This window comes from Rhinolophus hipposideros (genome assembly GCF_964194185.1).
Source record: "Rhinolophus hipposideros genome assembly, chromosome: 8".
In the NCBI taxonomy this organism is placed as follows: Eukaryota; Metazoa; Chordata; class Mammalia; order Chiroptera; family Rhinolophidae; genus Rhinolophus; species Rhinolophus hipposideros.
The window spans coordinates 70,787,645-70,813,609 of NC_138054.1; the positions used below are offsets into that span (position 1 = coordinate 70,787,645).

Below are 25,965 nucleotides of genomic sequence, written 5' to 3' on the forward strand. Positions count from 1 at the left end.
ATTCCGATTTTTTTTTTAAAGATTAAGGTTTAAATGTTTTCCATTAGTAATTTCATCTCTAACCTGGTATAAGAAGCTTAGTTCTCTACATATCTACATACCTGTTACGTGCCCTGTGTCACAGAAGATTCGGGAAAAATGCACTTGGGAATCAAAGAAAACTGGACTTCTTTTTGAAAAGAAAAACAACAGCGTTGACTGTACTGACAGCTTCAATAAAACCTGTTGTGTAAAACAGCACCGGGCTGAGGTTGGCGTTGATGCAGAGGGCTCGCCTTCCGTTGGCTTTCACAGGGCACCCAGGGAGCTTGCTGGCGCTCTTGCTCTGGGTCCTGAGGGAGCACGTGTCCCTCCCCAGCTGCCCAGCCATGGGCTCTGTCACCACTCCATCAGAAACGCTCAGTGCTCCTGAGCTGCTGAAGCTCTGCACCAGGTAAATGCCAAGAGGCATTTTAAGAAAGCAGAGTAAGGCAGTGGCTGGAGCTGAGGGGGATGGATCGAACTTCCCTGGAACGTTCCTGCAAGCTCTCAGGGGTGGTGGAGCATGACAGCTGGCTCAGGATCCCAAGGGCCAAGTTTCAACATCTGATACAAATTATGAATGAAATCATGAATCTTTGCTCCTGTGGGCAGGGCTAGTGCCAGGCCCAATGCTGAAGGCAGGGCCCATGGAGCTGCCCAGGCAGAAAGCACTTGTCCCACAGCTTGCCAGGCTCGGCAGCTAGGGATCTGTTCCTGGCTCTGGGGATCGGGACGACAAACCTGAGACCAATCCATGCTCTGCAAAATCCTGTGGTCTGCCCCAGCCTGGCAGAACCCCATCCTGGCCGAAAGCAGAACTGCCAGCCCTCCTGAAGCCTCAGGCTAGCTGTTGAGCTGGGGGTGCTTCAGAGAATATGCTCAGAGAATATCCCTGACATTTGACAGATGTCTCCTCCCTTTCAAGTTCTCTTTCTTGGAAATGGATGGTGTTCAGAACTTCCTAGCAGGCCAAAGCCGCCTTTGACTGGGGCCCAAGATGCGGAATGAGGCCCAGCCTTCAGTCTTCCATGGCACGCAGGGTGGTGATGTGCGTCCCCATCCAAAGGCCGGTAGCCCAGTGAGAGAAGGTGCCCCCTCCATCCTCCTATAGGGTTCTCACGTCCGGCCTAGCTGGCCCTGGGCCCCTGGGGAGCAACCTGTGAAGTCAGGCGCTGAGAGCAGGACCATCTGGCTTGTTCCTGCCTCCTGCCTGGGCCACTCTGAGTGGTCCACAGGAAACAGTACCAAACCATGCTGGCTCTGCCCTTCCCGGATGAACAATGCAGCTGGCTGAAAGAACTGGAAGAATTTGCCTTGACAGTCCAGCAGCTCGTCACCTTGGAATCCTAGCTCCTAGGACAGCACGGCCCAGACCGAGAAGCACTAGGCACAAGGCAAGGGGGGAGAATCCATTCAGGGCAGAGGAGAAACACGGGAAACTGGTGGGATTTACTGAAAACTCTTTATTGCTCTGTGACTTCCAAAGGAAGCCGTTAACAAGCCCCTCACAGCCAAGGGCCAGGTGTGTATCTAGATGAGCTAGATTCAAGTACCTGTCTCCTCCATCCATAGAAACCTGTTGCTCGGGGGTCCTGCCTAGTTAAAGACAGGCTTTCTGGCAACCTGGCTAAATCCCAATGAGGAGAAATGATGCTACTGCAGATTATTCCCACCTCCCCAATCCCACGTCCTAGTGAATAAAGGAAAATGCCACAAGTAACCATCCAGAACAGCCTGCCCTGGTCCCTCACGTCTGATGGAGGAGCGAGGTATGCCTGAGGCTCTGCAGCAAGCTGGAAAGCCAGCGCCAGAGCCTCACTCACTGGTCCAATGACCTCCCCGAAGCGCCCCCAGCCCCAGCGCTGCATTCTGTCCATGCTGCAGAAGGCTGAGGCAGGGAGCCTCGCCCGAGAAAGCTCAGGGTTTCCAACCTGAGCTACAGGTGGTCCCGTTGGACATGGTGGGGCCTAGCAGCTGTGGCCCTCACAGACTCTTCTGGAAGACCCGGTGCAGGCTCTGGGCCAGGACGTCTGTTTCCTCATAGCCCTCACAGCTTTGCTGCCAGCTCTCTGGCACCTGTTCCATCCCATAGTAGGCACCAGCAATGGCCCCCGCCATGGTGGCAATGGTGTCTGTGTCCCCACCAAGCGAGATGGAATAGATGAGAGTCCTTTGGAGGCTATTGAACGTAGACGGAATCTCAGGGTCGGGCTCCATGCAGCGCAGGAAGCAGTAGATGGCGGTCGGCACAGATTCAAAGGCAGCAATGCCATTCCCTGTGGGGACTCCAGATTATGGGAACTTGACCCTACCCTGGCACGTCCCCAAGCTTCCTGCCACTGGCCACAAGTCAATACTCTAAGCTTCAGGTTGATTAAGATCACAGGCTCTAGAGTTAGACTGCCTGGATTCAAATCCTGGCTCTCCCACCTATTGGCTGGGAGACTGAAAAATTCCATTGTTACATAAATAAACATCAGTTGTCAACATTAGCTTAAGAACTGGTGGCCAGCTGCCATTTCTGGAGACATTTATCTCTAAAGCTGAAGGTGCTGTGTCCTGACAGCAAGAAGGGGTTGTGTTCATTCACAACCTGCCAAGGACCCTACAGAGCTGGCTCTGCTGTCATAACAGCCCTGGGCAAACATGTGATGGCACGTGGGACTCCATGCCGCCCTCCCATCCCTGAGTCCAAGCCTGAACCCGAAGGATGACAAGTGGGGGAGACTACCCACCTAGTTTGGACACCACCTCCTCTCTGGTCACCGAATCCTGCTCTAGAAGATCTCCAATCTTCTTCAGTCGGCTGGAGTATGGACGCTCCTCCATGCCCAACCTGGGTCAGGGGTGAGATTTCAGGGAGAATGGAGCCAGCTGGGTGGAGATGCCAGGGAGGGGGAGAGTCATGTGGGAGGGTGAAGCGGGGGTGTGGCCAGGCTGACACCCAGGCCTACGTGTCCTGACAAGAAGTGGGAGAGGGCTGGGTGCGAGCTGCTTGTTTCGTTCTCTGTGACGCTGAGAGCCTTGAAGCACGGCCAAGGCAAAGGGCCTCTTCCCACCCTTACCCAGGGTCTGCAATTAAAGGAAGGTCTCAGCTTGTGGCAGTGCCAGAGGACCCCACCCCACACACATGCACACTTAGAAACACCTCCAGCCGCCTGCATCCCACATACTCACTCCCTGGCATCCAAGACAGACTGGGCATCATTCTCCAGCTCTTCCATGTGGCCCAGGAGCTGTTTGAGGAAGTGCTCACTGGATGATTCCCCCTGCAAAGCCAGGTGCACAGCCAGGGCTTGCAAGATGGCACCGTTGTAACCCAAGGAGGAGGCGTGTGTCAGTTGGGCCGAGAGCCGGGCAAACTAGGGCAAAGGCAGTGGAGGCTAAGACCTGCTGTCACGCAACCCAGAGAAGAGGCGGGCGGGGAGAGACAGCCCAGAAGCCAGCCTGCCCAGACTACCTTCTGCACGTCCTGGATGCTGCTATAGGCTAGGGAGATGCCAGCCACCCGCATGGCACCGCCATTGCCGTAGGAGCCTTTCCCATTAAACTGGGCCCGGGCAGGCTCGTAGACGTCACGGCACTTGGGGCTCAGGAGCTTCTTGAATACAGTGACTACTCCAGCACCGTAACCCCTGTCAGGTTCTCTCATGTACTCCTGAGCAAATCTAGGGGACAGAAGGGAGACAGGATGAGGGTTTCAAAGATGACTGTGAAGTTTAGGAGAGAAGAAATCTGGCTGTTTTGGGAAAGGAGGAAGGAAGCCCTGGGGACCTATGAAACCTGTATCAGCGGTGCTGCCATTTCGTGCTTGGGAAGCCGCAGTGGACCTAAAAACAGTCCTGCTGAGGGTGAGGGTCCCAGCACGCACGGACATCACCGCTCTGCTCAAGGCGCGTGATAACTCTGCCCACGGGTGTGCCTCACCCCAGGACCACCCCCCTCACCTGTGAGCCATGTCCACCTCGTCGAAGGCCTCCTTGGACAGCAGGGACTGCACCAGGGCCCTGGCCATGGCTGTGTCGTCTGTGTAGTACAGCACTTCTGCAGGGACAGGGCGGGGGAGGCAGGGAGTGGGGAGAGCTGCAGGGCACGAGGGGCGCAGCTTTGGCCGGCCGCTCTTTCCTTTTCTTTATCACTTCTCGAACGTCTTAAGCCAGCCTCTTACGCCCATCCAGTTTCCTGGGTTCCAGGCCTTGAGATTTTTCAGCAATTCTTTGTTTTGAGTCAGTGACCATGTCCCGCTGATTATGCAGGAAAACCTTCCACCCCCTTCTGGCTGCCATCACTGTAGCTCTAGTCTTATGACCTGCTTTGGGCCTCTCAAACCTCCTGCACATTCCCTACCCTCCAACCCAGCCTATATGTGCAGCCAGAAAATTCTTCCTAAGTTGCCTTCAGGGTGAGGTCCAAATTCACTGTCCTGACATTCAAAACCCTTCCCGCCTCACCTACCTTATATCCCACCGCTCCCCTACATACCCCCAGGATCAGTCTTGGAGCCTGGGTCAAGTCCTTCGCAGCTGGGGCTGCTCCCCTCCCTCCCTCTGCTCCATCTCCTTCCTCTGGGTGGCCGGGAGTACTGCTCTGGCACTTCTAACACGGCACCACTGGGTTATGTGGTGACTTCTCAAATAGGCCATAAACGCGCTAGGGACAAGGGCTTGATTTTATTTGAAGGAAGAGTCAATCACAGAGAACATAACACACTCCCCAGTGAGCCCCCTTTCCCATTCCTGACATCTGCTATGCCACCCCTTCTCCATGTATCCCAAGCCCCAACCCTATTTTCTCCTCCCCTTTCACTTTTAGGAGGTCCCCACCACCTACTTTACTAGGAAGTATCTAGAGTTATACTCTCCAGTCTCCCCTAGAGGGAGGGGTTTCTCCTCTGGTCCACCCCTAACCCAGTTCCCCCAAGACCTTGTTCTTCCCTTGTCCCCTCTCCTGTATCCTCAACCTTTATTTGGTGGAGCAGCACCCATTCTCCCTTTGTTTGGTCCCTACACCATTTGTTCCCCAAGGAACCATTTCTTTCCCATTCTCAGCCCACGTGATTAGGGCATGGAGCTAATGCTACCTGTAGCCTAAGCAGATGCACACCCCACTTCCTTGCTCAGGGATCCACAGGCGATCGAAGCCAGGTCAATGAGACTCAATTCGCAACTTCTGTGGGGCCTACTGCAAAGAGAAACTCTTCTGCTGCTGAAGCTGCTGAGCTGGGAGCTGTGGGGGCCACCCCATGGGAAGCCACCGTGAGTGAAGCCCACTGAGAAGAACGCAGGTCTGAACAAGGAGAGGAGCTGCGTCTCGAGGAGGCAGGGGGCTTGAGCCCCTGGATTCAGTCCTGCATAAAGCCAGACTTACTTCTGGACTTTTCAGCCAGTATGTTCTCCTTTTGCTCAGGCCATTGTCAGTTGGGTTTTCTGCCACTTGCATCCAAGGGGTCCCCAAACACCTCTCAACCTAAATATGGTTTCCCCTCATCTTAACATCCAAGCACAACGAAACTGAAAACTGGCCTTTATCTTGTCTTTACCTCCACCATAATTCCTCTCTCTCCTTCCCTTCGTACCAAACCATACTTTACTTCCTCGTTTTCCACTTCCTTCTAAACCCGCTGAAATCAAACTTCTCCGCTTCAAGCTTCTACAGGAAATACATTTCTAAATCCAGACTTTCCTATTCGTAACCTGTCTGTAGTGCACCGGTGATCAGTGTCTTCGTCTTGAAAACGTCTCCGTTTCGTGGACACCCAGGATCCCTGCTTGTCCTATCAAACTGCCTCCTCCTCGAGCTCCTTGTCCTGCCCCAGGCTTCTGAGTAGAGCCCCTTTTCCTTCCTATGCTACACGCGCTCCTAGAAGAATCATCCTCTGCTTGACCTCAGACGTGGCACTGAGCTGAGATCGGGGTGAGGAGCCGAATGCACAGGGTAGGGAGAAGCAGACGGGGGACAGAGTGTTAACAGGCCAGGGGACAGCACAGGCACAGGCCCGGGCTAGAGGCAGCACCGTGTGACGGGAGGTGAAGAGCAGAAGGCAAGGTCACGACGGGTGGTGTGGGATGAAACTGGAGACGCGGGCCAGGGAGGACACGCGGAGGAATTTGGCTCTATCCTAAACGAAGGAAAATCACTACCGAGTTCCCCGCGGGGGAGGCCGCGATTCGAACCGTTTTGAGAAGAGCGCTCCCCGCTGTGCGCACAACGGGCTGGTGGTGGACGGACTGCGGAGAACGGGCGAGACGGGTAAAATCGGTAAGATGGACACACTAGGGACGAGGCGCAACTTAGGAGGATGACGCCCAAGTTCCTGGCTTCTACGGCTGGGAGAAGGGTGTCGCCAAGGTCCGAGCCGGGCAACGCTGGGGAGACGTGCCGAGCGCGAGCTGCCATCAGCCCCGCACCCCGCCGGCCTCGGCAGCCCGGTCGCCGAACACACGCCTCTCCCCGCCGCGCTCCCCGGGGGCCGGCTCCCTAGCGGGCGACCCCCGCCCCCGTGGCCCCACGTGCGCCTGGCCCTGCCCACCTGACCGCTCGCTGCCCGGAGAGCCGGGCTCCGGCTCCAGGCTCTGGACGTGACGCAGGACTGACGTCAGGCTGACGGTGTCGTGCGCCTCGTACATGGCGCCCACGCAGTCCCCGAGCAGCGCGCCAGCCAGGCAGCCCCTGAAGCGAGAGAGGGAGCGGGCCGCTCCAGCCCCTGCGCCGCCAGCCGCCGTCATGGCCACCACCGCCGCCATCCGCGCGGACCCGTCGCCACTTCCGGTGCGGCCGGCGCGAGCCCCACGGCGCCGCTCCCCCCCCCCCCGGCACCCCAGCCCCACAGCGCCGCCCCGCGGCTCGGAGCGCCAACGCCGATCTCTGTCCACAGCGCCTCCCAGCGGCCTGGAGCGGTCGGTCTCCTAACGCTGGCAGGATTCGGCCAGGCCTCTGCTTTTAGCCCTCATTTCCCCACTTGGAAACGGTGTCACCACGAAAGGGTCCCCGAGAGGACCATCGGACCATGGCAGCCCTGCCCTTCAGGCCACTGCCCGCCGGGGGCTGTCTTTATAAAGCCTCACTCTGTGGCCCGGCATCCCAACCCTCCCTTGGCTGATGCAGCCCTTGAGATTCAGGCCTAGGCCCACACCCCCGAACCCTCCCACTGTGATGTTATTCTACTCTGCGCCTCCCCTAGGCATCAAGAGAGCAGGCAAGGGTCCACCTGGGGCAGAGCTGGTTAGAGGTGATGCCGCTAGAGCCCAGTGGCTGCTGGCCTGGCACAGGGAGGGGGTTGCCAGAGGAGGGCGCAGGAATCGGATTTGAAACCTGGAGCTTGGGGGATGATGGTCCCCGTCTTTGCTCCTCCAAACACAGGAGCGCCAAGAGCCCTTTCACTTCCTGCTGGCTACATGCAGGAATAGCAGAGAACCTTCTGGACTGAGAAATACGACGTTTATTAGATTCATTCTCTTCAACCCCACTTCCTCCTCCATTTCCCACCTAACCTTTCCTTCCCTCCTCAACCCCAAGGCTAGGCCAGCTCTAGCTGGCAGCTTTTGAGTGGACTCAGGGTGCGGTTTGTGGTGCGGGTGAAGGTGTCCACCTCAGGCACAAACTTCTCAGCGGGCACAGTCAGCTTCCGACGGGTGTCCAAGCACTTGGTGTCCAACAGCATGGAGTTGGCCTTGCAGGTGATGTCAGCCTGCAGCCGGGCCAGGTGCTTGTACAGGGCGTCCAGAGCGTCCCTGGGAAGGGGCATTAACAACCCACCCCCTCAAATGAGGCCCCATGGACGGGAGGTGTCTCCGTGCCCCTCCTGCCCACTCCCCAAACCTACTGTGCTTGTGCCAGCTTCTGCTTCAGGGCAGCGATTGTTGCCTCTAACTGGTGCACCTCGTCAGTGAGGCCATACTGTGCCTGGAGGCAGAGGGGAGGGTTGGGAGTTCCAGGTCAGCCCTACTATCCTTTAGCCCTCCTTCAGCACCCCTTCTCCACCAGACAGGTGTGCTGGATGGAGAGTTAGTGATCTTGAGGAGATCTTAGCCGAGGGCAGTGGCCCACTGGGGTACCCTCGCACCTGGTCCCGGCAGAGCTCTACATTGGGTCGGTAGGTTCTGGACTCTAGCCGGGTATGGCATAGCTTCAGATTCAGGAACTTTCTGCGCAAATCCTCCTCCAGGTGCCGGATATCCTGCTGTAGCTGAGCGATCTCCTCTAATGTCTGCAGGAGACAGAGTGGTCTCCACAGGCTGACCCCTCTCAGGGCTTCCTAACCTGGCCTCAGGCTCCTCATCCCACAGCAGGAAGTCCAAGCCCCAGGGGACAAAATGGAGAAGGCTCACATTCTTCTCTTGCCACCTGAGCTCACTGTATACTTTCTCCATCTCCCGCAGTCGCTTCCTGAAGGCAAATTCTGTTGCAACCCTCTGGGCCTCAAGTTCATTGTTGGTCTGAAGAACAAGAAGAAGGCAGAGCAAGAGAGGGTATAAGCTCAGGGCCATCTGAAGATGTCGCTCAAGTGAGGGGATGCGATGCCACACGGCCAACAGGGAACAAAAGATACGGGCTTGAGTGCGTACTTGGGCCATCCATTAGCCGTAGAGGAGCGGGGTTGGGTAAGTGGTCAGTCACCTCAGCAATAGTGAGGGCGATGGCCTCCCGCAGCTCTATGGCTTCTTTCATCTCAGCCTCTGCCCCGTTCTTGTTGAACTGACTAACGTCATCCCACTGCTGAAGTGTGGAGGAGCTGCAGGTGGCAGGAAATACTGGGGTTATAACTGTGGCCTATGCCGGGGTGGGGGAAGGAGAGACTGGAACACTTCTTACCCATCGGGGACACGTGTGGGATTAATCTTCAGAGAGATGTTTGGGGACTTGATGTTGAGAGAGAGGCAGCCTCTGTCAATATCCAAAGCCTCCATTTTGCCCCGATGATCAGAGTTGAGCTGCTGTCGGACTTCCTGCAGGAGGCTGGGGAAGGAACAGACTCTCTCAGGATCCATCCCTCTAAGGCCCGGGGACACACCCGTCACTGTACTGCAGAGACACTGAGGGATAGGGGGGCCGGAGTGGCGATGGAGCTGAGACAAAGACCAACATAGATGGATGAGCTCTTCACAGACAACACTATGACACACATGCTTACACACAAACACAGGGACACACGTATTAGCTACACTCATGAAGGCTCACACAGACACACTCACAATAGGGTACTCAGTCAGGGTGGTGACCAATGGGTGTCAGCTCTCATGCTTCCAGCCAATTGACTATGGTTGCCTAGAGCAGGGTCATGAGAAGTATTCTGAGACCATGTCTAGGTGGTGGAAAAACTGCTAGTTTTTGTCACAGGCACCACAGGAGCACAAGGCAGCCTGACAGCCAGCTGCGCATCATCCACAGCACGTATGTCCCACAGTTAAGGCACAGCCTTCAAGAGCATGTGAACCTACGAATGACACGTCTCTCCCTTACCAGAGCTTCTCGAAGGCCTGGCTAATCTTCTGTTGCAAGGCCTTCCTGGTGGCATCGATGACCTCCACCTCTTTGTGCAGCTCGTCCTCCACACAGTCTCTCACCACATCAACGTCACGCCGACTGTCCCGCAGGGTCAGGCACTCCATCGCCACATCCAGAGGCAGGTTCTTGGCCTGCAGGTTTTGCTCTGCTGACTCTTTCATCTAGAAAAGAGAGGGCACAGGAGGCTCGTGAGCCACTCACTGAAAAGCAGCCCTCACTCCCACTGCAGCAGAGGGGCCAGTAAGTGACTCAGATGGACATGCCACCAAATACCCCATCAAGGGTTCCCCGACCTCAAGGTGGGGAGGGAGGGGAGGTCCTTGCAGCAGGGTCTCCTGGCACCCTGCCCTAGCTCCCTGCCTGTGACAGGGCGTCGATCTCAGCATCTAAATCTGTCAGACACTTGTCCAGCATCTCCTTCCATCGGTTGACAGTATCAACCCTCTCTGCCAGTCGAGTCCTATTGTCATGTTCATCCCAAATGGTCTGGAAGAGACAGAGCCAGATAAAGAGGGGGTTGGGGGTGGGGACTATCCCTTTGCCTACCCACCTGGGCTCCGGCTCCCAACCTGATTGTTGGTCTCATTGCGGAGAACCCGGGTCTCCTGGCGGATCTGGTGTGATGCATGTCGCTGCTGTTCAGCGTTGGTGGACAACAGGTAGCTGTTGGTGTGCCAGTCCGACAACTGGAAGCGTTGACTGGGCTTGACGCTCAGTGTGGCCATGGTTCAGGGGCCCCTAGGCCCGTTCCAAGACACCCACCTCTCCTGGAGAGAAAGAACAAGGCTGCAGGAGACCGTCTCCCGGATCAAAAGTGCCCTGCAAAAGACCTGCTCCTGTCCATTTTCCTCTAAGTCTCTTCCTGTTTCGCTTAACTTTGTGTGAGGCATTAACTAAATTTCTTCCCACGCATCCATCCACAGACACAAACTCCTGGACCCTGCAGGTCCTGAAGCAGTGTGTGTGTGTGTGTGTGGGGGGGTGCCAAGGGCTTAGTGGGGCTGGTGGGGTGAGGGTTAGCAGGAACAAGAGCTCTTAATCCGGTTTCCACCCTTACTTCCAGCAACCAAGTCTGTGCAGCTTTCTTTTTCTTCTCCTCAGCTTTGGCCAGGACCCGTGTGCGTGTGTGTGTGTGTGTGTGTGTGTGTGTGTGTGTGTGTGGCGGGGGGGTGCGTGTCTAAGAGAATGGGCCCTGTGCTCCGTCCAGAGAGTACAGGTTAGCTTTTCGCAGGGGATACGGGTTAGCACAGGGGTGTCGGGCGCTGGTCCTCCTTCCCATCTGGTCACCCTCCCTCCCTCCTCACCCTGCTGGAGGAGGAGGTGCTGGGGTCCATCTATTTCCCAGCCAAACCCCACCTCTCCCCTCCCCAGGATAATCGTTTTTGGTTTAAGTTAATACCGCGGCCCTGGCGCAGAGAAAGGAGGAGGAGGAAGAGAGGAAGGGAGCTCGGCCCTGGGCGTGAGCCCCCAGAGCCCTCTCCCTTCAGCTTCTCACCTCCTTCCGGCCTCGGACTTCCACCTCGGCTCGCCAGCTCCTCTGTTAAGCCTCTGGTTGCTAGGCACCCGCCTGTCCGCGCTCGGGTAACCACCGCCGTCATGTTTAGCTTGGCAACCGCGGGGCGGGGGCGGCTGGGCCGAGAGGCCTTTGGGGTCCGACAGAGGCGGCGGCTGGGCTGCCGCTGCGGGAGGGGGCGCGAGGAGGCGGGCTTCAGGATATCACGTTCACTTCATTTGCAAGTTAAACATTTTTATGTTGATAGAAGTTAGGCATCGACATGGTGTAACATACGTACAGCACGTAGAAAAAGTAATCGCCCTAGCACGTATACTTCCAGAAATGTAAATGTATTTGACATGAGTTACACGCATTCCTTTAGTCCTGTCTTTTGTAACAATTTCATCCATCTGCTCGACGGCATATAAAGAATGATAATGGTGTTTGGAGATGTGATGCACGTCGCTGCTGTTCGGCGTTGGTGGACGCCAGGCAGCGGTTGGTGTGCCAGTCCGACAACTGGAAGCGGGCTACGGGTTGGCACAGGGGAGGTGGGCGCTGGTCCTCCTTCCCATCTGGTCACCCTCCCTCCCTCCTCACCCTGTTGGAGGAGGAGGTGCGGGGGTCCATCTATTTCCCACCCTTGGGAGAGGTAACTGGGGTGTTGGAAGCAATGCTCAAAATCCAACCATTTCTTTTAAAAAGAGAAGGAAAAAAACCCCAAAAAACAAACCTCAACTGTGCCAGTACTGTTCTAGGCCTTGGGAAATGTTAACATTTAATGTTCCTAACCATTACGTGAGGTAAGCATTACCTCCATTTTCACAGGTATCTAAGGAGACTAGCATTGCTACAGGGCAGGGATGGAAACCCCGGTCTGGTCCCCAGGTCCCTTCTCTCTGTTACGACTCCACACCGCCTCTAGTGGTCATGCCGGAAATCCACAGGAAGGCGGTGATGTTATTTCTAACACGTCGGCTTGGTTTTAGGAGAGCTGAGAGCTGTGTAGAACGACCTCAGGAGATGGGTGCTATTCCCATGTTCGTCTTACAGGCAGGAAAACTGGGGCACAGAGAAGTGAAGAACGTGCCCAGCGTCACATAACTAATTGAGAGAGCCTGGGTATAAACGCAGGCAGTCTGCCTCAAAGGCCACGTTCAGGTTTGATGGATGAGGGAAAGAGAGTCCAAGAAGACGCCTCAGTTTTGAAACCTCAGTGATTGGTGGTGTGGTGTTAGCCTTCCAAGAGGGAAGAGAGGCAGACAACCAAGGGCTTCGTAGGCAAGGGAAGGATGAAGTTGGCTTTTGAGAAGCTTGAGGTGCTTTTTTGTGGATCCAGGTGGTGTCCAGCAGGCAGTTAGAAATGTAAGTCTGGAGCTCTGTAGAAAGACTGAGGCTAGCACATTTCCCAAACGTCCTTGACCACAGACTATTTTTCTCTCAGAATCTTTTCTAAACTCTAATATATGGCTCATAAACCAGACATGCATGGGAATTTGTGACATAACTCTTTTACTAGGATTAAAGAAGACAGGAGAATAAAAAGGTCTTTGGCAAATAAATTGCTGGAAGAAATGATCAAACTTTGGCTTACATGTTTTGAAACATTTTTATAACAGGAAGAAATAAACAAATATAGCAGAATGGTGGTGACTTTGGCATATATCTCCAACTCTGGTGGTGGCCATGGTGTTCATGACTCATGCCAGTTCCACACTTCTCGGCAAGGGAAGAAGATATTAGCAGGAAAGGGCAGACCAAGAAAAACCGTGATAAGAATAAGTGATGCCATGTTCTATTTTGTACTAGAAACAACAAGAAACTATAATTGTGATGTTAACTGCTGACCAGAAGTTTAGATCATGTGTAATATGCAGACATGTTACAGAAGAATTTCAAATACTGACAAATATCAGGCAGTGCTCCAATGCATTCCCCAGCAAGGTATTTTTTTGCTCTGGTGGATTATGATGGAAGCCGTGAGGTCTTTGAAACACTCCAATAGACATCAGTTTCACATGTCCTCCACTTTTCTGGTAAAAGGAAATTTAGACCAGATGACATTTATCATTTGGAAGAAAGGGGTCTCATAGCTGAGCAAATGGCCGAATGGGTCCTGAGAACTGAGAGAAGGAAGGTCAACATCAGAATCAGACAGCCTACAAATTATTGTGATTCCTCAAGTTGGGGATATTTTTGGCTCTCATTGGTGGAATTGTGGATTTATTGAAATAAAGTAGAAAATTTACTTTGAACCAAAATTTGTGGGCAGTTTTAGCTCTGTCTTTTGTGATCATGACGACATCTGGTCAAATGTAGACTCCTATAAAAAGAACCCCATATGCTCAAAGGAATGCTTACACAGGACAGATACATTTTACGCATGGAGTGAGTTTCTCTGTTTGTAACAGAGATAAACATCATTTCTCTGTTTAATACGAGCAGTGTTCTGGGAATGGCATTCTTACACCAAGCTGCTCCTTCTCGCATGGAGAGTATGAAAAGGAAGCAACGTGAGTGACTGGTAGTGTCTATTTGTAATATTCTTCAGTTGGCTGCTCTCCCTCTTCGGATTTAAAGAACCTGACTATCCATTCAGCATTCTCATGGATTCAATAAGATGCTAAAGATATAGACAGTGAAGCAAGACATTTTTAAAAATGTGAAACCAAAAATGTGAACTCATAACTTGTTTCTTAAGTGATTGAGATTTAGCCAAAGAAGACATGAGGTGCCTTGGCAATAATCTATTGTCTCTCAAAATCTGTGGTCCTACTGTATGTATCTTCTCTGTTCTTCTCAATTTTCTCCTCCCAGTAAATGTCATAGATTCCCTAATTTCGCAAATTCCAGTGATTAAAATCGTCAGACAACTTTTAGCAAATTAGAACAATGTTTAAAATTACTTTAGTTAAAACTTGATCAGCTGATCTTATTCTAATATGAAAAATAGTATCTTGATAAGGTGTCCCCCTCATTTAACTACTGAAGATCACTGTGTGACCTTTCCTGGAGGTGTGTATTTGCACAACCTACTTTGTGTGTTGTCCTTCAAAGCCTAAGTAGCTTTCTTTAGGCTGCACTGCCAATGCCTAGCAGCAAATACCATACTCCCAAGTCTTTCCCACTGAAATATGCTTCTTGATCATTGTAGATTATAGACTAACCGAATATGGCATCTAATTTCTCCACGATTGTTAACTACCTTTTATCTGGGTTGATTTCAGATGTTAGCTTTCCTTATTTTTAAGTGGCCTATTTCTAACAATATAGCAGTTCCTATTTTGGTGTTGATTTGAGGTTGTTTTCTATTTAATTTAAATCTAAGAGAAAAATAGATATAAAGACATTTCAGAGGATGAATGATAATTTTATCCACTCTTCTGTATAGAAATGTATTAAAATATCAAATTATTTCCAATATGCGGAAATCCAAAACTGAACATCTTCAAAGTTGTTCTACTGCAGTCTTTCTTCTCTTTTCAGTGGAAAAACAAAGTACAAATTTGAAGACTTTCCCCCCCCCTTTTTTTCTTTATATGTAAATAATCAAAGTTAAGTCCTAAACAGCTTACTAACATGCTTGGCAAGTGACAGCAACGATTTAAGTTGTAGTTTACTATTAAATCAAATTTTGGCCTTCCCTCTGGAAATTGCTATTTTAGAAATGTGAGAACTGTGATTGTGAAAATGTTTTTCAAGCAACAAATACTTAGTGTCACGTTAAAAGATTCCTGCTTTAAATTGGGACTGGTTTTGGCTATTTACAGTCAAGTAACCCTCCTCCAACGTACAGTGGAAGGCCTTGGGGTTTTATATAAGAGTTGTTTGCCAAGGGAGCTGGGTTTATTTTCTCCATAGTAAATTACGTTTTTTAAAAACGTGGAATGGGTGGGAACAGTTGACCTCTCTGACTTTAATTAGACATTTTTGTTTGTTTGTACATCACTCCAGAGCAAATTGCCCCACTCTGACCTTTTCTCCAGGTCTCTTTTCTGCTGGTCTTGCACTTGTCTCAGGCCAAATAAATTCAGGTTGAGATCCTCAACGTTGAGACTTAGGTAAGTCTGAGTTGTTTTGCATAACACATTAGTCAGAGAGAAATAACTGCTGCTTCAGTTACACAGCTGCAGATGTGTAGAAACCATTCCCCCCACCCCCGCCTTGATTTCCCCTTATCTTCAAAGCCCACTCTTCTTATGTAAGAAATGTCTCTCAGTTAAAAATGAATGGAAAAGGTTTGCTGCAAAGAAAAGTGTTATACTTTTGTGTAGATCTTCAAATTAATATCGAAAAGGGCTTAATGTAGACAGTAGTAATACTTTTTCCTTAAAGGTTTAGATATCACCTCTTAATATTTTACAAAAATACTATACAAAGGGATACTAAAGATGGTAAACTTTTACAATCTAAAACCTTTATAAAAGTACAAAAATAAATTAGAAAATTAAACACACACATATATATATGTATATATATGATGGTTAAACAACCTTAATTTTACATTTGTATAAAATACAAGTGAAAACCATCTTAATGATGGTGGTAACTGAAATCCTGTCTGGTGAAGCATCAAAACTATATATATATTTTTAAGATTTTATTGGGGAAGGGGAACAGGACTTTATTGGGGAACAGTGTGTACTTCCAGGACTTTTCTCCAGTCAAGTTGTTGTTCTTTCAATCTTAGTTGTAGAGGGTGCCATTCAGCTTCAAGTTGTTGTCCTTTCAGTCTTAGTTGTGGAAATCGCAGCTCAGCTCATGTCCAGTTGCGGGGGGCACAGCCCACCATCCCTTGCGGGAGTCGAACCGGCAACCTAGTGGTTGAGAGGATGTGCTCCAACCAACTGAACCATCCAGAAGCTCAACGGCAGCTCAGCTCAAGGTGCCCTGTTCAATCTTAGTTGCAGGGGGCGCTGCCCACCATCCCTTGCGGGACTCGAGGAATTGAACTGGCAACCTTGTGGTTGAGAGCCCACTGGCCCATGTGGGAATCGAACTGGCAGCCTCCGCCTGAGCCACCGGGCTGGCCCTCAAAACTATTTTTATGTTCAGTTTTTGGTTTTAGCTTTTTAACACAGTGTACAAATTCCATTTAGCAAGATACATTAAAGAAAGACAATTCTGTACATTTAGTAGTTTCAAGTACTTTTGAATGGACTATTTCTAAAATCACTTAGCAAGAGTCTATTAACATTTTGTTTAGCTGAGAATCAGACGTCACATTAGGTTTCATAATCCTACTTTAAGTCATGTAGGTGTCTGCTTTGTTTATAATTATAAATAAAATTTGAACCCAAGCATTATTCTTAAAGGAAAATATTTCAATTGCCTGCTTTATAAAGGCAATGCAGAAATCTTTATAGATGATGGAAACTGTAGAAGTTACAAAAGTGACAGAACATAGAAAAACAATCATCTTTCTTCTATAGATAAAACCATAAAGATTTCAGGCCCTGTTATGATAAACACATTTTATCAAATGTTGAAAAAGTGATCACATCCTTTACTGGCGCTGACAGATTAACTTAATTTCCTAAAAGCGTCTGCAAGGTATGCAAGTCTCAGCAGCCAAGAGGAATTTGTCAAATGATAAGACAACTGAAACATGGAAACCACGAAAACTGATAGTTCAAGATGTATGGTCACTCTCCAAAAACAAACAGAAAACAAAAAACAACCCACCTTGGAATTTCACCATGGTCTATCACCTCATTTCTGCTTAAGTGTAGTGCTCTGAGTAGCCTTATCTCTGAAGACAGTTTCACGTGGTTGAGCTCGATATAATTGGCCATTTATTCTGCCCAGGCTAGCACATCTTATTAATCAACCAAAGGAATAGGCTGATTGCAGTCTGCCTAAATAACCATGGTGCTTTCTGCCACTACACTTGCTGACGCTGCAGGCTCTGTGATTTTTCAGAGCACGGCCTTAGCATCACTGTTATACATATTTCTCCCGTTTAACTGTACGGATTTGGATATAATTATTGCTTTTAAATTATTTTTCTATACTGGTGTAGTGATTCTTTTCAATTTGTGAAACTTATCAACTGACACATATAATTAAAAAAATACAATCCACCAGCATGTTAGTAAGCTAACCAGTGCTTCTTTCGCGTAACAAGATCCTTTAAGAACACAGAGTATTGTTAGAGTTGTACAGTCTGGGGACATGTAGCTGGGAGACGACATTGGTAGGGAATACATAATAGAAAGAAGAGATTAGACTGACTTCTCTGATTTCTGGAGAACATAAATAGGGTAAGTGGAAATTATGAAGGAATAAGTTTTTAATATTTAGGCTGGGCTGCTTCAAAGTAGTGAATTACCCCCAGGTAAGAAGCACGTCTTCAAAGACATTCCTGCATTGGTTGGGGGCCTTACCTCCCACAGGGGAACCTTGAGTCCAGTGATGGCACAGGAAAAATGTGCAAGCTGGGTTGTGGAGACAGTCTGCCTCATCCAAAGTGGGCAACCAACCACTACTGAGCTTTCCCTGAGGGCAGCCTGGCAGCTGTGAAGGAAGGAATACCGTGAAGTTGCCGAGTCTCTTCATTTTCCAAGGGAAGACAAAATCTGGATTTTTATGTGAGATCGCCTGAGTTTTAAAATGTTAGCAACTAATAGAAGTATTTTAAACACCAACAATTATTCACAGGGTTGCCAACTCGAGACCTCTGATTTTAGCCTAATAATTTCAGTTATAAAATGAAATGACACACTGAAAGGTGTAGTTCTGACAGTTGAGAGCTGGTTCACACAATTTTAGTCCAGTGTTTTCTTGCTTATTATACCTGGGCTGTGTGTCCACTTCTGGGCCTGTGAAGAGTCCCCAGTTTCTTTTCTTTCCTAATTGTTCTTAAATTCTTTCACTGCCTGGCAGAGTTTCTGGCCTAACTTCTTGCTTCCTTCTCTTCCCACTCCACGCGAAGTCCTTTACTTCAGGGAAAATGGAGTGGGAAGAGAACTTTAAAACCTGAGCTCCATCCACAGGCACGACTAGGTACATTCATATATTATCTCATTTAATGTCCCAAGAGCCCTACAATTATCTTCTTATAGTAGATGGAACTGAGACTTAGAAGCACCAGGAAACTTGTCCAGTGTCATGCAATCCAGGTTTGAGCGCAGGACTTCATTACTCTGAAAGCCTGAATTCTTTCCACTGTGTCACACTGGCTCCCTTTACCTAAAGAGCTGTAATGATGACCACACAACAGAAAGTTTGGAGCAAAGCTTTTCTTTTTATTGCAGTTATTAGTGAAAGTTACACTTTAAACTGAAGCTAAGCAACATTAAAACCATTACTTTTTTTTTTTTTAAATCAAGGATTAAAAACAAATACAACATAGAACCCTTCCACTATGCAGAATGGCAGAGAAAAGAGGGGTGGTTCTGTCACAGGACACTGCAGTGACAGTTTGGCTCAGAAAGAATTATGACAATTTATTTAACAAAATATTGTAAGTGACTGAACTGCTTAAAAAGCGGCTTCTTCAAATTTCTCAATCTCAAAGCCTAAGTTTTTTTGTAGTAATTTTTGGGGAAGATAAATTAACTGAAAGAAGAAAATTTACTCCCAAACTTTAGATACTAAAAAATGTACTTTTGCTTAAAAAACTTTATTTGCCTTCTGCTCATCATAATTACAGTCTTCAGGAATTAAAATGACAATCAAATCCAAAGCCTGGCCCCCAAGTACACAGTGATAGGATTCAGCATTTGGTGTTTCTGATTATAGTGATTACATAGATATCGCTCCCACCCCACCATATAAAGTTCCAATTTCCTCTTAATAAAATGTGCCAGTCAAGTTTAGTATCGTTCAGTCTCTTATCTAGTCCCATAGCATATTACAAACTCAGACTCACTCCACTGTTTTAAATGTTACTGTGTAACCAAACATTAACAAAGGAAGGCTTATAGACAGACATTTTGAACTTCTGCAGTCTTCAAATTACTACAGTCAATTGCTCTTACTTAGGAAAAACCAACAAAAATAGAAGTCCAGGCCAGCTGTCAGACAGGATAGGGAAGATGAGGAGAGAGGTTTGAGCGTCCGATCGTTGTACCATGCTGACACTTGGTATCAGTAGAAATATTTGGCAAGAACAGTTAGTGTGGAAAAGGAGGAGGGAAAAGAAGTTACTCTGATTTTATGTAATAATTCAGTTTCAAAACATACTCATATCGACCCCCAAAAATAGTTCACATCTGCAATACAAATAGGCACACACGGTCAAGATGGTTAAAAAGTAAAATTTAAAAGGCTATTTGTCCATCTGCAGGACGTCTGCAGGTGGACCCACCCTCCCCACATGTTCTATATTTACATTTTACTTTTCAGAAAAGCCCCTTTAAAAAGAGTGCTATTTCCTCCTCCGTTACTTAGGATTTTTAAAAAAGCAGCAATTATCTAAAGTGGGAGCAGTTAACAATGCTTTAGGGGTGTGCATTGGTGTGTAATATAAGTGTTCTCTAGAGTGAGTGGTCAGATTACACTGGAATGGTTATATCACAATTTTAGTCCCCCAAACACTAAGGAAACATATTATTTTTTCTCTATAAACTTATGTAATACACAGTGTTATAAACATAGTTTACACACACACGCACACACACATACCACTGCTTCCCACAGCCTATGACTGCATCCATATACTAGTCCACAAGAATGATCTTTATTCACAAGATACAATAATACTTTTATGGGACCATAACTGAAGAGACATTAAAGCTACAAATCACAGCAAAAACTGTTTAAAAGTATTCCTGATATATCAATGTTCTTAGCTGTCTCATTCAGCAAGGTGGATTTTTTATTTTCCAAGCATGAAACTCCCCAACCTTTTACTTCCAGTACTTGCAATTCTCATTATTCTATAAAACTAAGACAGATACCACCTATGTTAGTGAGAAGTTAGGAAAGCCCAATTGCCTGCAAAAAGGGGAGGTCAGCATCTACAGAGATAAAAAAGAAATGTTGAAGGTATTCATACCCTGTGTACCTAAAATGCATTCTTTTTTCTTAAACATAAACAAACCCCCAAACTTGTCTGTTGCAACAAGGAATTGCTCACATGACCTGTGGTGATGTGCCCTTTGTTATTCCTAGAAACAAGATCCCCGTCCCGGCCCCCAGGTGAAATGGGTAAGCCTATGGAAATGTAAGGTTCTGCCCAGGATCCGTAAGGATAACTGGGTCAGACACCAACGGGTGGTATGATACCACCTGCAGATGCACTTACCACCTCAGATTGAATTAAAATGAAGAAAAAACCCACCTTTTACTATATTTTAACTTTTACAGGTACATGGTGATTGGAAAGCAAGGTTCAACTCTGCAAAGTGATGAGTGAAATAAGCACACTTTCCTTCTTAGAACCTAACCCCCTACTCCAAAACAAGGTACCAAAAATCTGCTAAGAAACAAAGGGATAACTCTCTGGTTGTAAAACAGCCTCTGATGCCAACACGTAGCAAAAACTCCTGAAGGCAAAAGGCAAAGTTAATATCTGATTATCTAATGTTTTCACCACATTTATCTACCTCAAAATACAATCGCAGCTGCCATAGCACCACTAAAAGCAGTTTGGTTTTTGAAGTTATGCAAGGATTATTATAAAGAAAAATTCAGCTTGTGCGCTGGGTATCTGGCAGGAGAGAAAACAGAACAGGATACATTTGTAAGTGAACACCATACCATAATAAGGTCTAAGTTTCTCTTATACCAGTTTGATAAAATGATCTGTGGTATTAAAGATACTTTTATAGAGGCAAACTAAATGAACCCTTCATACAAGATTGTACTACCTTGAACTTCTGAATAGCTTTTCTTTTGGAGAACTCAAGCACTGTCACAAACATTATCCTATTCCTACAGCAACTTTGTGAGGTAGGTGAGGGCAGGGATTATCACTACCATTTTACCGGGAGAAGCTAGGCACAGAGATTAAGGAAACTGCCTAAAGACACTGGGCAAATTAGTGGTAGAGCTCCGACTAAACTCCAAGTTGCTGGCTTGTGTTTTTGAGCCCTTTCTAAATTTTCCAAAAGCATAAAATTCTCAACAGTATTTTTCCAGTTGTGATCTTCTGAAAGTTCCTGCATTTGAAAACACTATGCCTTCACCTTTATAGCTTAGGCTAGACTTGGAAACGAGTTAAAAAAATTTTTTTTAATATGGAATTTTAAACACACCAAGAGAGTTATGCGAGAGATACATCTATTTAACTAAATTCTGGATAAATCAATATGCAAATTAAGAGGAAAGAATAGTCTAAGTGTTCATTCAATATAATTTTCATGTATTTAAGAAGATGTGTGTCAGAATAAAAGTCACAAACCTTTTAAAGTTTAAATCAGTCTGATTCATTAAAACCAGAAGCTGTGTGACTTTTCCTTAAGACTATGGGGATCTCTGTTGAGAAGGTTGAAATATTACTTTCAAGAAGTATTTTATCACTTTGCTATAACTTTGTATTCCAGATATATGTTCTGTCCACATCATCACTGTCTAGCTAGCAAAAATTTCTATGGCTAAAGATCATACCTGCAGCATTAACACTTTTACTCTTCTCACTGAAACTAAAGTTAATTTCTAGTGACTCTCATTCTCTTTTTTGTTTTATGCCTCCCATTTATTTTTAACAGAGAGAGATGACAGAGAAAGAAAGAGAGAGAGAGAGAGAGATAGAGGGAGAGAGAGAGAGAGAGAGAAAGAGAGAGAGAAAATGAGGGTAAGAAGAACTGCACGATTCATAAATTACATTACAAAACAGGATGGCACTCAAATAAATAAAAGAAGGCTCTGTCTAAAGGAAAAACTTTATAACCCAAATATGGAAAAAGTGCTCACATACTCTCTCAATCCAGCTGTAACTTGTGGCATGTGATCCTCCTTCCTCCAAGTATTTTAAAGACTCTATTGTTTACTCATAGTAGAATTCTATATAAACTACCTCTCAATCCCTTTTTTTCTCTCTTTGTTTTTTAAAAAAGGAGAACGGCCTTGTTCCCTGGGCTAGGAAATGAGAAAGCTCCTGCAAAACTTCTAAAGAATCTTATGGGGACAAAACCATGAGAAGATTCCAGTTAGTGCTTGCTGTTCCCGGTTTAATTAGAACAAGAGCACATGCGTGTTTGCAGGATCATCACCAATACTGTGCGATCACTCCCTTTCTGTGAAATGGGGATATGTGCAGTTAATCACCATTGGAGAGCCAAGTCTACTGTACTAAAACCAAAGCTTCCTCTTGTTAAACTCCCTGGGACCAAACTGAACCCATTAACCTGGCTGGACTGTCTGTGTTAGGCAAAATTCCCCCTTCATTACAACCTACCAGTGTTTTTCCTAAATCCTTCACCAAAAACATTTTCAGGACAGGAAAGACTAGCTTGTGTAGAAAGGCCCTGCTTGGTGCTGTCTGTATAAAGGGATAAACAAGAGAAGCCATGATGGTGGCAAGGCCATGGCTCCCATTGAAGGTTAAACGCTTCATTTAATTTCTTTATTATTAAATCAGCAGCAACTTCCAAGACTCTTCGAATTTAATGGGAATAGATGCAGCATCACATCTGAGACGGCAACATGAAATACATTTAGGTAGAGGCACTCTTCTTAGGTCTCTTCTGTAGGTTCAAGTAGCAACAGTCTCTCTGTTACAAAGTGGTTTGTGAGGACTGGACAAATATTAAATAACTCTCAGGTTTCTGTCCAAGGATCCCAGCAAAGAATGCTCTCCCTCGTTTTCCCCCTCACTACATGCTCTCGCAATCCCACGCGTCCATTGCTTTACGAAGACCATCTGCTTTCATAGGTTCTTATAATACAGTCATATCTGCAACATCTTTGTAGAAAGACTGCTTCCTTCTTTGGTTCTAAAAATATTACTAAAGGGTTAGATTAAGGGATTTCTGTTTGTTTGTCCTTGCAACTAATGGCATGAAGTAAATAAAGATGGAAAGACTTAAGCATTAAATACTAGAGTCATCTCCCTCTCTAGCCTCTGGCGCAACCTCTTCAACTTCAAACATAAAATTACAGATGTACATACAGTCAATTTTTTGGAAATCATAAAACAAAAAACAGCAAAGTTCTAATGACCAATGACATTCCCATCTGTTTTTTACTCATGTAAGACTGTTCACGACAGTTCCTTTTTGGAGTGATTTATTACTTAATGCACAAATATTTCTTTCTTATAGAAGGGGCAAGTGACTATAAATATGAACAAGTCACCAAGTACTCTGCTGTAGTAATTTAGTACTGATGCCAGGTGCCTTAATTTATGGAGCCAACCAGTTAAAAGAGCAAAATAAGTTCTATGTGTCAGGTTCCTATGATCTTTCAGAAGGAAAAAAAAAAAAAGGAAAAAAAGGACTATTTCCACTCAAGGCTGCCTTAAAAATATTGGTCTACAAGAATTATATGCCTGTCAACCTAGAAAAATGTTGAAACGTAATGAATAAAATTATTAAAGCTGTAAGCACAGTAAATATCATTAAGAGGGGGGCATATACTTACAACAAAAGTATATCTGACTACTTGAAACATATTTAGTTTTGATTTAGTAGCAACAAATTGCTATAATTGGAGTACATAATCTTCAGTTACTACTTGATGTGCGGGTGAAGGAAGTAGCTCAGAATAGTATATTACAGAACATAAAACTATTGTAACAGCCAAAAATGCAAAACGAAACGATATGGCCAATGTCTATGTGAAATCTCATGCTGATTCACTTTAAATGTAAAATTTCACATAATATAAAAATAAAAAATTCCCAATTATAATTACTTGAAACTTTCTCATTTACCCCCTTCAGTAGAAGAATATAGCACAGCAAAATGTCATACACTGAGCCCCGATAATATAGAATTTAAAACTCAGAGGATAGGGTAAAGTTTACATTTTAATCTCTTACAGAAAAAATGGCTTACCAAGCAAATTCACAGTGTAAAAATACAATGGAAATACTTTATCTGATTAAGAGAATTCACTTTTTTTCATGTACCTTTATAAAAAGTTAGTTGCCAATATAAATAAACTTGATCTATAGAACTAGGAAACTGGAGTGACCATATATGCTTGAAATTAATGCTCTATAACACTACTTTTTACTGTCTTTCAATTAATTCACTTTCATAAATTATTACTTTGTTAAATTTTTTAATGAACTGAAATACTATATTAATCAGTCTTTATCCCTGGCTCTACATAGACACTTCAACTATGTTTCTTCACTGATTCTTAGGGTTGAATCAACTTTAAAGCCTGCTAGGGAAATGACCAGGGTAGACAATCTTATATAATTATGGGTGGGGGGGGAATCCCATTTGAAAGTCAAATATCAATGACTTCTGGATCATTTGCTATTTGTTTTCAAGGCTTATGAAAATGGTATCATAATCCTAATGCTGGATGATGTGACCATTTAAGTAGTTTCAATGTAGCTGAAGTTAAAAAAAGAAATGTAACAATCATTTACTGACAAGTTGCCCCAAAACTGCTGATCAGGTAAAATTAATCCAATCTCTTAAGAGAAAGATATCTAACTTACAGAAAAGTCCCACCCCCCCTTCCACATTTAGAAATCTGTCTAAAGACTGTCTTTAATGCCCACCATATAAACAACATTAAATATTCTAAGTTAGAAAATAGTGTTAATGATTTATTGGTAAAAATCCAAACCCTAGACTTTATAGAATTAGTAGTTTGGTTGGTGTATTAATATTCCATCTTAATCTTCACTAATATTACAAAGAAAGAGGAAAAGCTAGAAATATCCATAAAAAATAAAATACCTTAAAACCAACATCTAAGCAAAATACAAAAGTTGCACACGAATTGTCAATAAATATAAACATCACAATACAAAAATTATTAAAAAAATAAACTCATAATTGCTATTAAGACATTATAAAAAATGAAAAAGTTTAATGTGCATGTATATTTGCAAAAAGACACAGTACACTCCAAACAATCAATATAATTTTACTATCATTATTACATAATGCAGCATAACAAGGTTACTGAGGTGTGGTGTTTTTTGTCTATTCTTTTCTGGAGGAATGCTCACCAAATTCACAAGCAAGAACTAGTTAGGTGATCATTTACTGCTTCCTAGTCTGGGGGGAAAATGGCTTTCTGGTAGATTATGAAATTTCTAATAAGTATGAATAGTCCTACTATTATCCTTCTATTTGCTTATTTCCTCCAAAGCCCAATTTTGCATGTTCTATTTCTAATGAACTGATCATACCCTTTTAGATGTACTGTCATCGTTTTTCATAGTTGCCCCATGCTAGAAAAAAGAATCATTTAAAATATTTCTTGTTTCCTAAAAAAGAAAACTTCCCCAACGATAGAGACATAACCATTTTACTTTTTCTTTTAAAACTGATTGCCATGATGACTTGGCTCTCCCTTTATAAGCAGTCTTCTTTAATAAAGATTATTTAGAAAAGGTTGCCAATAGATATTTACAAAAGGGTCAATCTTTGCAGGGGATGAGTGGGGAGAAAAAGGAAAGGTAGCCTTTGACTTTCTGGCAAGTTACCTTTCTGTTCAGGCACTTGCTACTTTACCCCTATTCTTGTTAAAAAGTTAAGCAGATTTGCTGTTTTATGTGCCTATGGATTACTTTCCACACAGCTGAGAACTGAAAGCGTTAAAAATTTTGTTTTCAAATTTACAAAATACATTTGGTGAGCATTTACCTAGATACTTTACTGAAAAAAGCTTTACTTCGTTCCCTTGGACCAGATTCAAGACAACAAATAAACATTATTTATATGAACTGTCACACTCTTGGAGTTCTAAAATAATTCATCTTTAAAATTTTTAGCCTCATGCTATTTGAAAAATAAAAATCTACAGCACCATCTTCTGAAAAGGCACTTTCTAAGAACCACCTTGCTTTAAAAAAATGATTAAAAAAA

The 25,965-nt window shown here is 45.8% G+C and overlaps 2 protein-coding genes across 11 annotated transcripts; both read right to left on the minus strand.

The window, feature by feature from the left end:
* Window positions 1–22: 22 nt before the first annotated feature.
* ADPRS (ADP-ribosylserine hydrolase) lies at window positions 23–6,787 on the minus strand. Of its 3 annotated transcripts, none has more exons than XM_081058000.1 (7): window positions 6,551–6,787; window positions 6,162–6,248; window positions 3,969–4,065; window positions 3,482–3,689; window positions 3,199–3,383; window positions 2,757–2,857; window positions 23–2,297 (listed from the first exon to the last, which is right to left on the minus strand). In XM_081058000.1, exons 1-7 carry the CDS (start codon window positions 6,762–6,764, stop codon window positions 2,005–2,007), a joined length of 1,185 nt encoding a protein of 394 aa, XP_080914126.1. In that variant the 5' UTR covers window positions 6,765–6,787; the 3' UTR covers window positions 23–2,004. The 3 variants fall into 3 exon arrangements, with proteins under 3 accessions (XP_080914126.1, XP_080914127.1, XP_080914128.1); XM_081058001.1 differs by having other exon boundaries at window positions 6,195–6,248; window positions 6,551–6,773; XM_081058002.1 differs by lacking the exon at window positions 6,162–6,248.
* A 651-nt stretch (window positions 6,788–7,438) lies between these two features.
* Window positions 7,439–11,206, minus strand: TEKT2 (tektin 2). Of its 8 annotated transcripts, none has more exons than XM_081056359.1 (10): window positions 11,021–11,206; window positions 10,095–10,292; window positions 9,886–10,011; window positions 9,481–9,686; window positions 8,833–8,976; window positions 8,638–8,752; window positions 8,349–8,456; window positions 8,084–8,227; window positions 7,844–7,923; window positions 7,439–7,751 (listed from the first exon to the last, which is right to left on the minus strand). In XM_081056359.1, the coding sequence occupies exons 2-10, from the start codon at window positions 10,248–10,250 to the stop codon at window positions 7,538–7,540; spliced, it is 1,293 nt and encodes a 430-aa protein (XP_080912485.1). In that variant the 5' UTR covers window positions 10,251–10,292; window positions 11,021–11,206; the 3' UTR covers window positions 7,439–7,537. The 8 variants fall into 8 exon arrangements, with proteins under 8 accessions (XP_080912485.1, XP_080912486.1, XP_080912489.1 ...); XM_081056360.1 differs by having other exon boundaries at window positions 10,925–11,034; XM_081056363.1 differs by having other exon boundaries at window positions 7,441–7,751; window positions 9,819–10,011; window positions 11,021–11,145.
* Window positions 11,207–25,965: the final 14,759 nt, after the last annotated feature.